We start from the raw sequence: 12,395 nt of genomic DNA, 5'->3' as shown, positions 1-12,395 counted from the left end.
ACTAAATAGACATTTCTCCAAAGAAGACATACGGATGGCTAACAAACACATGAAAAGATGCTCAACATCACTCATTATTAGAGAAATGCAAATCAAAACCACAATGAGGTACCACTTCACACCAGTCAGAATGGCTGCCTTCCAAAAATCTGCAAGCAATAAATGCTGGAGAGGGTGTGGAGAAAAGGGAACCCTCCTACACTGTTGGTGGGAATGCAAACTAGTACAGCCACTATGGAGAACAGCGTGGAGATTCCTTAAAAAATTGCAAATAGAACTACCTTATGACCCAGCAATCCCACTGCTGGGCATACACACCGAGGAAACCGGAATTGAAAGAGACACATGTACCCCAATGTTCATCGCAGCACTGTTTATAATAGCCAGGACATGGAAACAACCTAGATGTCCATCAGCAGATGAATGGATAAGACAGCTGTGGTACATATACACAATGGAGTATTACTCAGCCGTAAAAAAGAATTCATTTGAATCAGTTCTGATGAGATGGATGAAACTGGAGCCGATTATACAGAGTGAAGTAAGCCAGAAAGAAAAACACCAATACAGTATACTAACACATATATATGGAATTTAGGAAGATGGCAATGACGACCCTGTATGCAAGACAGGGAAAGAGACACAGATGTGTATAACGGACTTTTGGACTCAGAGGGAGAGGGAGAGGGTGGAATGATTTGGGAGAATGGCATTCTAACATGTATACTATCATGTGAATTGAATCGCCAGTCTATGTCTGACGCAGGATGCAGCATGCTTGGGGCTGGTGCATGGGGATGACCCAGAAAGATGTTATGGGGAGGGAGGTGGGAGGGGGGTTCATGTTTGGGAATGCATGTAAGAATTAAAGATTTTAAAATTAAAAAAATAAAAAACTAAAAAATATATATATATATAAGTATACAACTTTAAAAAGTATGGCTCCTAATTAGATCAGAATGAGTAAACTTTGAAATACAAAATTTGTATATAAATAATTACTTAACTACATACACCAAGTTATTTAAATGTTATTTTCATATTTCATAATTAGCAATAAAATGGTGAATAATAATAAAACAATGATACATATTTCTTAAGATGCAAAATGATTAGTTCACATAAGGAGCCATAGAAAGGCATTTTTACATTAGATAATTTAAGAAATATAATAACATTACTACTCAGAAATAATGCAGTAGTTTTTTATTAGGTAAATCTATATGTATGCAGCTTCAAATTGATAATAACATATTAAATGGTTAAAGAGAAGCCAGAACAATAAAGAGGTACCAAATTGATATCATGGGGCCTTGGGTACTGAAAGTTTTCCCCAGTTTTTGGTCATACATTCCTAAATGTTTGGCGCAGATGGTAAAGAATCTGCCTGCAGTGTGGGAGACCTGGGTTCAATCCCTGGTTGGGAAGATCCCCTGTAGAAGGGAATGGCAACCCACTCTGGTATTCTCGTCGGGAAAATCCCATGGACAGAGGATCCCGGCGGGCTACAGTCCATGGGGTCCAAAGAGTCAGACACAACTGACTGACTGAGTACAGCACATATTCTAGAATGACAAAGGAACTCTCCTTGGCTTGAATTATATATACACATATATATAAATAGAAAGGATTGTTGAACTTATTGTAACTAATTCCAAGCAGAATTAAACATTTTGTGATTCAAAATTCTCAGAAGAGTTTTAGGTAAAAACAGTAAGAGTCAGAATTGGTTAAGAAAGAATTGGCCTTTCTACTACATGCAATTCCTTTGTTATATCTGAACGTCTTATTAAACTTCAGGAAATTTAAAATTCAACAGGCAGAGTAACCTGATACAAGTAAATGTAATAAATGACATAAGGTCTCTTCAAAGTAAGCATAAAAGCATATATCATAATGTGAAGAATAATGTGATGTGAACATAATTTTTTTCAAAGTATCTATATTTTAACATAATAAAAATCTAAATTTCAAATTCAAATACCCACTTTGACCTGAGAAAAATCTCCTTAAAGTGCACATTAGAGGAACCAACAGGTAGAAATAGCTAAATTAACTTTTTTAGGAGAGCATTAGGAAGTAAATAATAGGTTTATTTACTCTTACCCCATGTTAAGATGCAATAATAAAGTTCAATAAGCAAAATAGAATAGTAAATACAAATATAATAAGAAATAAGTAGATAGGTCAAATTATAAAATAAGTAAAAAATTATTACTCAAGAACTGAAGGGATTTGGATAGTGGAGGTTACTTTTAAAGGATATTTACAAGTTAATAGGAAGTCCACTAAGACAGATGGGCAATGAATAAAAAGATATAATTAGTTAACAAAGCTGTGGAATTAAAATCAACCTTATTAATGTTCAAAAAAGCCTCAAACCCTGCAAATTTTAAAAATTTAGCCATTAGTTTTGAAAAACCCAAGTACCCAGTCCTGGAGAACAGATACTTTCTTCATTTCTATTAGAAGAATACAAAATTAAAGCAACTTAGGATGCGTCAAGAACCTTAAAAGTGTTCATATCTTTTGATTAAGTATCTACCTTCTGGGACTCTGACCTAGAGATTAAATTCTAAAAACGGAAGAAAGATGTAAGTTTTAAAATATTAAATTTTAGCCTGATAACATAGTAAAGAAGCAATCCACACTCTACCACTGAAAGACTGACTAAGCACAGGAGGGAGACATCTTTGGCTACTGCAAATAACCACATGCCCAATTCCAGGCCCTCAAGACTAAACCTTCCCAGACTCCAAAAGGGAGCTTACTGTTAGATAAGATACAATATCTCACATACCAGATACTCAGTGGTGATAAGAATTCTTGCCCTCAGTTAGTCTACCTAATCCTTGCAGAAGCCTTATGAAGGAGATACTATCATCTCCATTAAAACGTCTACATGTCATAGATTTCCAGAATGTCTGTCTTGAACAGCTGAAACAGAACTCAAAATCTGTGAATGCCAGAGATCAACTATAACAGAAATGTGTATTATGCAAGACCTAGGGGAAGCCAGATTAACACTGTAGTTCGTGGGGTCGCTAAGAGTCGGACACAACTGAGCAACTTCCCTTTCACTTTTCACTTTCATGCATTGGAGAAGGAAATAGCAACCCACTCCAGTGTTCTTGCCTGGAGAATCCCAGGGATGGGGGAGCCTGATGCGCTTCTGTGGGGTCGCACAGAGTCGGACACGACTGAAGTGACTTAACAGCAGCAGCAGCAGCAGCAGACATATAACTATTTACAAAATAATGTGATTAACTTTAATGTATTTCTTGTATTTGATGAGAATATAATTTTCTTTGCAAAGACACTGAGCTCTGGGAGTTGAAGAAATACTATTTTCCATGAATTACCTGTGATGGTGCAAAACCAGACATGTGAAAAGCTGAAAATACAAGTGGCACCTCCGCCTTCAGTAGCATTTCAATATAGTGAGTGCTGCAAAAATACACTGGATGAATGCCAGATTCTATAGTGTCAGCAGGTAGGTACCTCTGCATGAAGGAGAAAAATTGAGAATTAATGAATTTTAAAACAAACTCATCTAAATCTTATGCTTTAAATTACTACTTCAAAATTAACATGGTGGCATAACAACCCACTGCAAATTTTATGTAAATTAAAAAGTTAGAATGTTAAACACCAAAGAAAGATAGGGGCTTCCCTGGTGGCTCAGAGGTTAAAGTGTCTGCCTGGAATGCAGGAGACCTGGGTTTGATCCCTGGGTCGGGAAGATCCCGTGGAGAAGGAAACGCCAACCCACTCCAGTACTCTTGCCTGGAGAATCCCATGGACAAAGGAGCCTGGTGAGCTACAGTCCGCGGGGTCACAAAGAGTCAGACACGACTGAGCAACTTCACACACACAAAGAAAGATTAAATCTCAATAAAGGCTGTACGATACTTTCCTTCTGAGATAATGAATACAATTAACAGTTTGTAATTTTGACAAATTCAGTCTCTATGGAATAACGGAGATAGGTATTACATGAAAGAATAAATATATAAATAAGTACATTAGTAATAAATGCTTTACATTTTAATTCTAAGCATATTTCAATGTATTTATATTATCCTTGGCTTTAGTTAATGACTCTAAAATATCAAAAGAGTTTATTTAGTTTGTCAGCTCTTAAGATATTTGCCTAATCAGCTTTTTCTAAGCTAATGTTAAATAACCCAAATCTAAACCTGAGGTACTAATAATTGAACTGAGAAATCCATAAGAAATTCATCTCTAAAACTGTGGTGCATCCTCATTAATGAACCCAGGCTATCTATCTATCTATATATAATTTATTTCATATATTTTGTATTTATTTATATTTATATGTGTATATATCATATATGTATAGATACATATACACATATATTTACAAATGCATTTTTCAGCAATTTCTTCATAAAGTAGGTTATTTCAATTTAGTTCTTCAGTACAATTTATCATCATGAATGCTGTATGTTTTAATGTTACTGTAAACTCAACATCTAACCATAATACATTTTTTAAACAAAGAACAAACTTGATGTAATTTTGAGTTAAGAAAAATTATTAGACTAGCAATTATATCCTATAGACTGATAAAAAATTTGATACTCAAATTGGATCTGCTATCATAATGAATAATAAAACATGAAAACTACTGATAAAATACTGATTTCAGAAATTTTCATATATAACTCAAATTTAAATTTACCTTTTTATCTTTATTGGGCAGCTCAAATTTTTTTAATAAAGGAAAGTTAATATTTTAAAATCAAATGCACACATAACAATTACATGAGTTAAAATAAGAATTGCTTCAAATTTCATTGCTAAACTGTTTTTAAGAATTTATGTTTGAGTTATATAAGAAAACCAGTGATTTACCAGTAGTTTTCATGTTTTATCATTCATTATGATAAATAATGATTTATCATTTCATATTGGAGAAATATGTATTTGTGGAAACATATAGGTATAAATACATATTTTATAATAGGTTCTTAGGGATTTATCTCACAGCACACACACAAATTAATATTACATATTGATGACTGAAGACATATGCATCATATTAAATGAACATCCTGTAGTCAACTTCAGATGGATGTTCAGACAAAGAAAATTACTTTATGAAATAGTTAAGAATAAAAATATGAACTGAATGAGAATTAGCATCCTTTGATTTATCTTCTTTTGTTGAGTACACAATGTGTTTTCACTGATTACTAGTTGCAGAGCAGAATTAATGAGTCTAATAAATATATGTAAGAGCAAAAAAATCAACTCATACATACACAATACTTTAATTTTCAAGGCAAATTAGATAACAACTTTCTGAATATATATAAGAATGTAAAAATAATATATTTTAGAAATATTCTTACACAGTGTTCTCTAAGTTGCTTAATACAATATATTTAAGTTTGTATAGACATGGGGACAATAAGTTAATTAATTATCTCAAAGAAAAAAACATTATTATGTAATGGATTCCCAAAGATAAGGCAAGAATTCTTCTACTTTTATGAATTATACTCTGTTGGAAGAAATTTGCCACGAATTTTGGTAAACAACAAAACTCCGAGCACCAAGGCCTACACAGAACAGCTACTCAACAAACTGACTGAATGACAATAAGATACTAATGATTACACCCTGTAATTATAATAAACTCTCTTATAACAACAGAAGTTTTGTTAACTGGTCTATTATCATTTCATAACTCTAATTTACAGTTAATGATATTCATAAACCAGATCAATGACTGCTCTGAGCCACGTGAATATAACAAAGAAATTTCTGAATCATCAAATTATAAATTATATTTGTTATACTTCTAGTGTTCTGATATATTTTGGCTAGTCACAACTCTTGAAAAGGATGGTAACTCAATAAAAGGTAACTCGAAAGAAAATTCAGAACATAGAATTAGGCAGAACACATACAGGATCACATCATTTAACAGATCACCTAAGTAACATATAAACTAGCCTAATATCATGGAAAAAGTTATCAGGAAAACTTTTGGTTTGGGATATACTAAAACTGGCATGACATGAACCCATATGTTCATGTTATGCCATTTCTTTTTAATGATTAAAAATGAAAGATATGTGCTTAAAGAAAAACACAGTATGCAGTCTTAGTTTTTTTTTTCTTTCATTACAGGCAGTTTTGATGACTCATTTTATTCCTAACACTTAGGAAAACTTATGGATATTAAATAGAAAGATGCCTATATAAAGACAAACTTTCCAAACCCATCCAAACTGATCCAATCCAACCCACTCTAGGGATCTGCAGGCAGAGAACAGGCCATATTTAGTTGGCGTTGCTGCAGTTACTCTGTGAAGCATGTGCAACACGCACACCATGCAGAGGCCTGAGCAGAAAACTCGGAGCTCCCTTTTTGATTCAATTAATTCTAAAAAACAATATTTCTCCTCTCAGAAAAAAAGAGAACCACACATAGGAAAAAGGAATCTTCTAAGATTCAAAGTCACATATATGAAGGGGAAAGGACTTTAACGCTTATCCTCTTCCCAGTAAGTGACTGGTTACATGACTTACTACTGTTAATCCCTTGCAAATAGGTTACAAGTGTGCCATGACATGCTGATGATTATAACATTTAAATCTAAATGAACACTTCAATGCTATTAGAATTTTTAACTTTAAACCTCCTGTGTTGGATTATTATTAATTTATTTTATGAAAAGGAAGAATCAGATATTCACACACTTATCTATGTAAAATAATTAAATGAATATAAAGTGACTATCCTATTCCATGATACTTTCTTATAGAACTACTCTAGTTAATTGGAATGCAACTTTATCCTGATTTATCATCAAGGAAGTTTTGTTTCTAAGTGAATTAAAATACTTCAGTTTTTATTTGAATTCAATTTGTTATCCTTTCTCATCTTTCAACTAACAGAGAAGGCATACATGATTGCTATTTTTATTATAATTATTATTTGAGATTAGGCATTCCTCCATGGAAATAACTGATTTCTTGATCTTTCTTAATCTATATTTATTAACAGCTTTGATGTTAACAATTAGTCAAGCTGATTCTTAGTGAAATTCCATAAAGAATGATTATTTTATCATTCATGAAGAATTTTCTTAAAGACAAAATTGGAAGATAGTTTAACTATATCAGTACATTAAAGGGTTCTTCTTGTCTAAATGGCTTAAGGACACATTTTTTTTCAAATTATTTTTATCTCACAGTAGTAGAGTTTATAAATTTTTGAAAACTTTAATATTTCATTATTTCCTATATTGTTTCTCCTAAGCCAAATTTTAAAATCTTTTTGATGCAATTTGTTTATAACACTTTTAAGAATGTAGGGGAACTCTCTTAAATACATTTTCTAAAGTAATAAAAGCCTACTGTCTTTTACATTTGTTGCTATTGTTCAGTCACTCAGTCCTACCTTACTCTTTTACCCATGGACTGCGAAGAGCTGGACACAACTGAAGTGATTTACTGCATATGCACACACATGGACTGCAGCACAGCAGGCTTTCCTGTCCAAAACCAACTCCCGGAGCTTGCTCAAATTCATGTCCATTGATGAAATTCATGTCCAGTGATGCCATCCAACCATCTCATCCTCTGCTGCTCCCTTTTCCTCTTGCCCTCAGTCTTTCCCAGTATGAGGGCCTTTTCCAATCAGTCAGCTCATCAGGTGGCCAAAGTATTGAAGTTTCAGCATCAGTCCTTCCAATGAATATTCAGGGTTGATTTCCTTCAGGATTGATTTGATCTTCTTGCAGTCCAAGGGACTCTCAAAAGTCCTCCAGCACCAGTTCAAAAACATCAATTTTCAGTGTCAGCCTTCTTTGTGGTTCAACCCTCACATATGTACATAACTACTGGAAAAACCAGTTTTGACTAGGCAGACCTTTGTTGGCAAAATGATGTCTCTGCTTTTTAATATGCTGTATAGGTTGATTATTGGCGAAGGAAATGGCAACCCACTCCAGTACTCTTGCCTGGAGAATCCCATGGTCGGCTACAGTCCATGGGGTCACAAGGAGTCGGACATGATGGAGCGACTTCACTTTTCACTTTCACTTTCATAGGTTGATTATAGCTTTTTTTCCAAGGAGCAAGCGTCTTTTAATTTCATGGCTGCAGTCACCATGTGCAGTGATTTTTGAGCACAAGGAAATAAAGTCTGTCACTATTTCCACATTTTACCCATCTATTTGCTATGAAGTGATGGGACTGGATGCCATGATCTTAGTTTTTTGAATGCTGAATTTTAAGCCAGCTTTTTCACTCTCCTGTTTCACTTTCATCAAAAGGTTCTTTAATTCCTCTTCGCTTTCTGCAATTAGGGTGGTATACCTGAGGTTATTGATATTTCTCCCGGCAATCTTAATTCCAGCTTGTGTTTCATTCAGCCTGGAATTTCACATGGTGTACTCTGCATATAGGTTAAATAAGCAAGGTGACAATATACAGCCTTGAGATACCCCTTTTCCAATTTTGAACCAGTTCATTATTCCATTGCTCCCTGACTTGCATACAGGTTTCTTGAGACAGGTAAAGTGGCCCGGTATTCCCATCTCTTTAAGAATTTCCCACAGTTTGTTGTGATTCACAAAGTCAAAGGCTTTAGCATTGTCAATGAAGCAGAAGGAGATGTGTGTCTGGAATTCCCTTACTTTTTCTATAATCCAAAGGATGTTGGCAATTTGATCTCTGGTTCCTCTGCCTTTTCTAAATCTACCTTTACATCTGGAATTTATCAGTTCACATACTGATGAAGCCTAGCTTGAAAGATTTTGAGCATTACCCTGCTAGCATGTGAAATGAGCACAACTGTACAGCAGTTTGAGCATTCTTTGGCATTGCCTTCCTTTGGGACTGGAATGAAAACTGACCTTTTCCAGTCCTGTGGCCATTGCTGAATTTTTTAAATTTGCCGGCATACTGAATGAAGTACTTTAACAGAATCATCTTTTAGGGTTTAAAATAGCTCAGATGGAATTCCATCACCTCTACTGGCTTTGTATGCAGTAATGCTTCTAAAGGCTCACTAGACTTCACACTGCAAATGTCTGGCTCTAGGTGAGTGATCACACCATCATGTTTATCCAGGTCAATAAGATCTTTTTTGTACAGTTCTTCTGTGTATTTTCGCCACCTCTTAATATCTTCTGCTTCTGTTAGGTCCATACCATTCGTGCCATTTACTGGGCTCATCTTGGCATGAAATGTTCTCTTGGTATCTCTCATTTTCTTAAGGAGATCTCTAGTCTTTTCCCATTCTATTGTTTCCTCTATTTCTTTGCACTGATTGCTGAGGAAGGCTTTCTTATCTCTCCTTGCTATTCTTTGGAACTCTGCATTCAAACAAGTATATCTTTCCTTTTCTCCTTTGTCTTTTACTTCTTTTCTTAGTGATTTTTAAGGCCTCCTCAGACAACCATTTTGCCTTATTGCATTTCTTTCTCTTGGGGATGCTTTGGTCACCATTTCCTATACAATGTTATGAACCTCCATCCATAGTTCTTCAGGCACTCTATCAGATGTAATCCCTTGAATCTATTTGTTACTTCAACTGTATAATCATAAGGGACTTGAATGACCTAGTAGCTTTCCCTACTTTCTTCAATGAAAGTATGAATTTCATACATATCTATCTAAATATTAATTCATATATTCAGCATATTTACTGAATAATTATGGTGGGGCATGTCAGTGGACAAAACCTTGCCCCAGAGAGATTACATTTAAGTGTGTAAGTAATAAATAAATACACAAATTAAGGAGCATATTTGGAATCAATACAGGCCATGGAACAAAAGGAAAAAAAAAACAGAACAAGGGAATGGGGTTCAGGGCAAACAGGCTGAAGCTTTTTTGAGGTTAATTACATTAACATGGTATTGTGCTAAAGATGGTGGAAAAGTCTGTGCTATTAATGGCTAAAGCTAAAGTGTCTTTAACATGTCTTTTGGCAAATGCAGATTTGTATCTTTTGTCAACCTGCATAGAAAGTATCAATGTAATGCTTACAACCAATGGAACAAATATAATAGAAAAGGGCCACTTTTAAAGTAATATATTAAGTCGTCTATCGCATGCACTAACAAGTAAAAGGACACAGCAAAAACAAAAACAAAAAACCCAATCCAAAAGATTAAATTAAAAGTTTAAATAAAAAACATTTAAACTATGGAGTGGTGATTATACAGACATTAGTAACTGCACTTAGCTAACAGTTCTAGACAGAATCCTGAAAGAGCAATGTTAGCAGAATGTTATTTGCTGTACAAAGACAGTAAAACAAACTACTGGTAATAAAATATTCAACCTTGTTTATCTACAGTTGAAAAGAAAAAAATGATACTACAGAAGGCACTGCATGAGTCTTCACTGATGTTATAGCTGCACTAACAGAAAGGTATAAAGCTTTACATTGAGTTCATTCTAAAACCCTTGAGTAATGTCACTCCATTCCATTCACAGATCTATATTACATATCAAATGATGCTATCAAAATGGTTAATCTAATAAACTCAAAGCAATTAGAGTACTGCCTGATTTCAGTTTTAGGGGAAGAAATGCTATTAGAGCAACTCGTGTTAAAAGTAAAATAATGTGTCAGAAAAAAGGTTTAAAGTGTCAAAGCAGAAATGCAACTTTGTAAAATTATAGTTAAAAGCAGTACCCTGGTGATGTCTGGCAGGGTCACAATCTGAACACTAAAGTAGAATACTTAAAACTAGTGGCATGTAGGTATCTTTTCAAAATACTTGACTTGAAAGTGTATGATGAACCTAAAATTTTTTCTCTCATTTACAAATGTAAGGTAAAAACTCTTTTGATGAGCATTTTAAGATATTCTGAATCTTCATGTACAATTTAAAGCATTGTCCAAATTCTGGTTAACAGAAGGAAAACAGTTCCACTGATTGGAAAAAAGCTAGTACATACTCTTTTGTCTTTGGTTCCTCCTTTTATGTGAGCAAATTTCTAGTTACAGTTAAGTACAAGCAGGAGAAAGTCTTATTCAGGAATTGCATATAGCTATTTCAGACATAAATTATAAAATTTTAACATTTAATGTATTCCTTGGTGCTCTGCTTTTATTTTCTTTATCACAAATACTTATTTTAAGAACATGTAATAAATGCTTTCATTTAACTTGACATCGATACTCTCTAGTCCTCTTAACAACTTATTCTTGGGTACTGTGTGTCTCTGCTGTCCAAGTTCAGTCTGTCATGAAAAGCACTAGCATGGCTTATAATGGACACTTTCCCCAAGTTGGAGGTCTTAAATGCAGTAAGTAAGTAAAGCAAAATGTAGAATCATGAATAAATTAGGAATACACTTACCTCTAAACTAAACTTGGTTCCCATAGAGCTAGCAAAATCTTTAAATAAAAAATACACTATAATATCTTAAAACTCATCATAGATTGGCAAAATGTATAGAAAATTAGTATGCTTTTCCTCTATACAATATGGATAAAATTTCAACTAACATATTATTTTCTTATACTATAATTGAACCAGAGATTGTAACAAAGTAACAATAAAAATATCCATTCAAAGGTTTTCTATTTATATATGGAATTTTCCAATTAAATGACAAGTTTAAAATTTAATAATGCACTTATTATTATTAATCCTTCATTCAGTTATCATTAGGTAAGACAGCAATTATTTGAGAAAATACCAAATGTGTATCTTCGAAACAATTCACTCAAAACTGCGTTCAGATAGAAAATGAATATAGAGTTATTATAACATACTTTACAAATAAAATAATAAGATCCTATTGAATCTAAAGAGGATTTTCCTTAAAATTTAAAACATTCCTATAAAACAGACTGAGAAGTCTTACAGAAATATGTAGTCTTGGCAACCAAAGGAAAGCTGAAGTCAGAAGCCTGGAGAACTGCTGAAGAAATCGGAATGTTTTGTCTTTGTCCCCCAACATTATTATGAACAAAGAAGATACAAACCAGTCATGGCTAGTGTAATTCCTCTGCAAGCAGACTGAAAAGCACGGTTAAGGAACTGCTATAATGTTTTATCTTACATGGTGAAATATTAGAACTCTATAAATATCCATTTCCAGAATCTCTATCAACAAAGATATTAATGATACTTAGCCCTCATTTTGTCTTCAACCAGCTTATAAGCTACTGATGTAAACGCCTGTGTGCATGCTCAGTTGTGTCTGACTCTTTGCCACCCCATGGACTGTAGCCTGCCAGGCTCCTCTTTTGCCATTTCCTTTTCCAGCAGATCTTCCCAACCCAGGGATCAAACCTGCATCTCCTGTGCCTCCTACATTGGCAAGAAGATTCTAAAATTAAACTTTATTAATAAAAAAAAACTACCTGCACAGTAACTATTTTAATA

General features: G+C 33.9%; 1 protein-coding gene across 2 annotated transcripts in view; it reads right to left on the bottom strand.

The window, feature by feature from the left end:
- Positions 1-12,395, bottom strand: part of TBC1D32 (TBC1 domain family member 32) — a 193,552-nt gene that overhangs the window by 24,707 nt on the left and 156,450 nt on the right. Inside the window, exons 30-31 of one of the 2 annotated variants that reach the window (XM_069599058.1) lie at positions 11,872-12,026; positions 3,363-3,503 (exon numbers count right to left, since the gene is read on the bottom strand). In XM_069599058.1, the coding sequence (XP_069455159.1) occupies positions 3,363-3,503; positions 11,872-12,026 (296 nt within the window). The remainder of the gene's footprint in view (positions 1-3,362; positions 3,504-11,871; positions 12,027-12,395) is intronic. The other variant, XR_011258768.1, reaches the window with a different exon arrangement.

The sequence above is a fragment of the Ovis canadensis genome, chromosome 8 (assembly GCF_042477335.2).
Source record: "Ovis canadensis isolate MfBH-ARS-UI-01 breed Bighorn chromosome 8, ARS-UI_OviCan_v2, whole genome shotgun sequence".
NCBI lineage: Eukaryota > Metazoa > Chordata > Mammalia > Artiodactyla > Bovidae > Ovis > Ovis canadensis.
The sequence above is the reverse complement of the archived record's forward strand: the minus strand, read 5'-3'. Positions and strand labels throughout refer to the sequence as shown.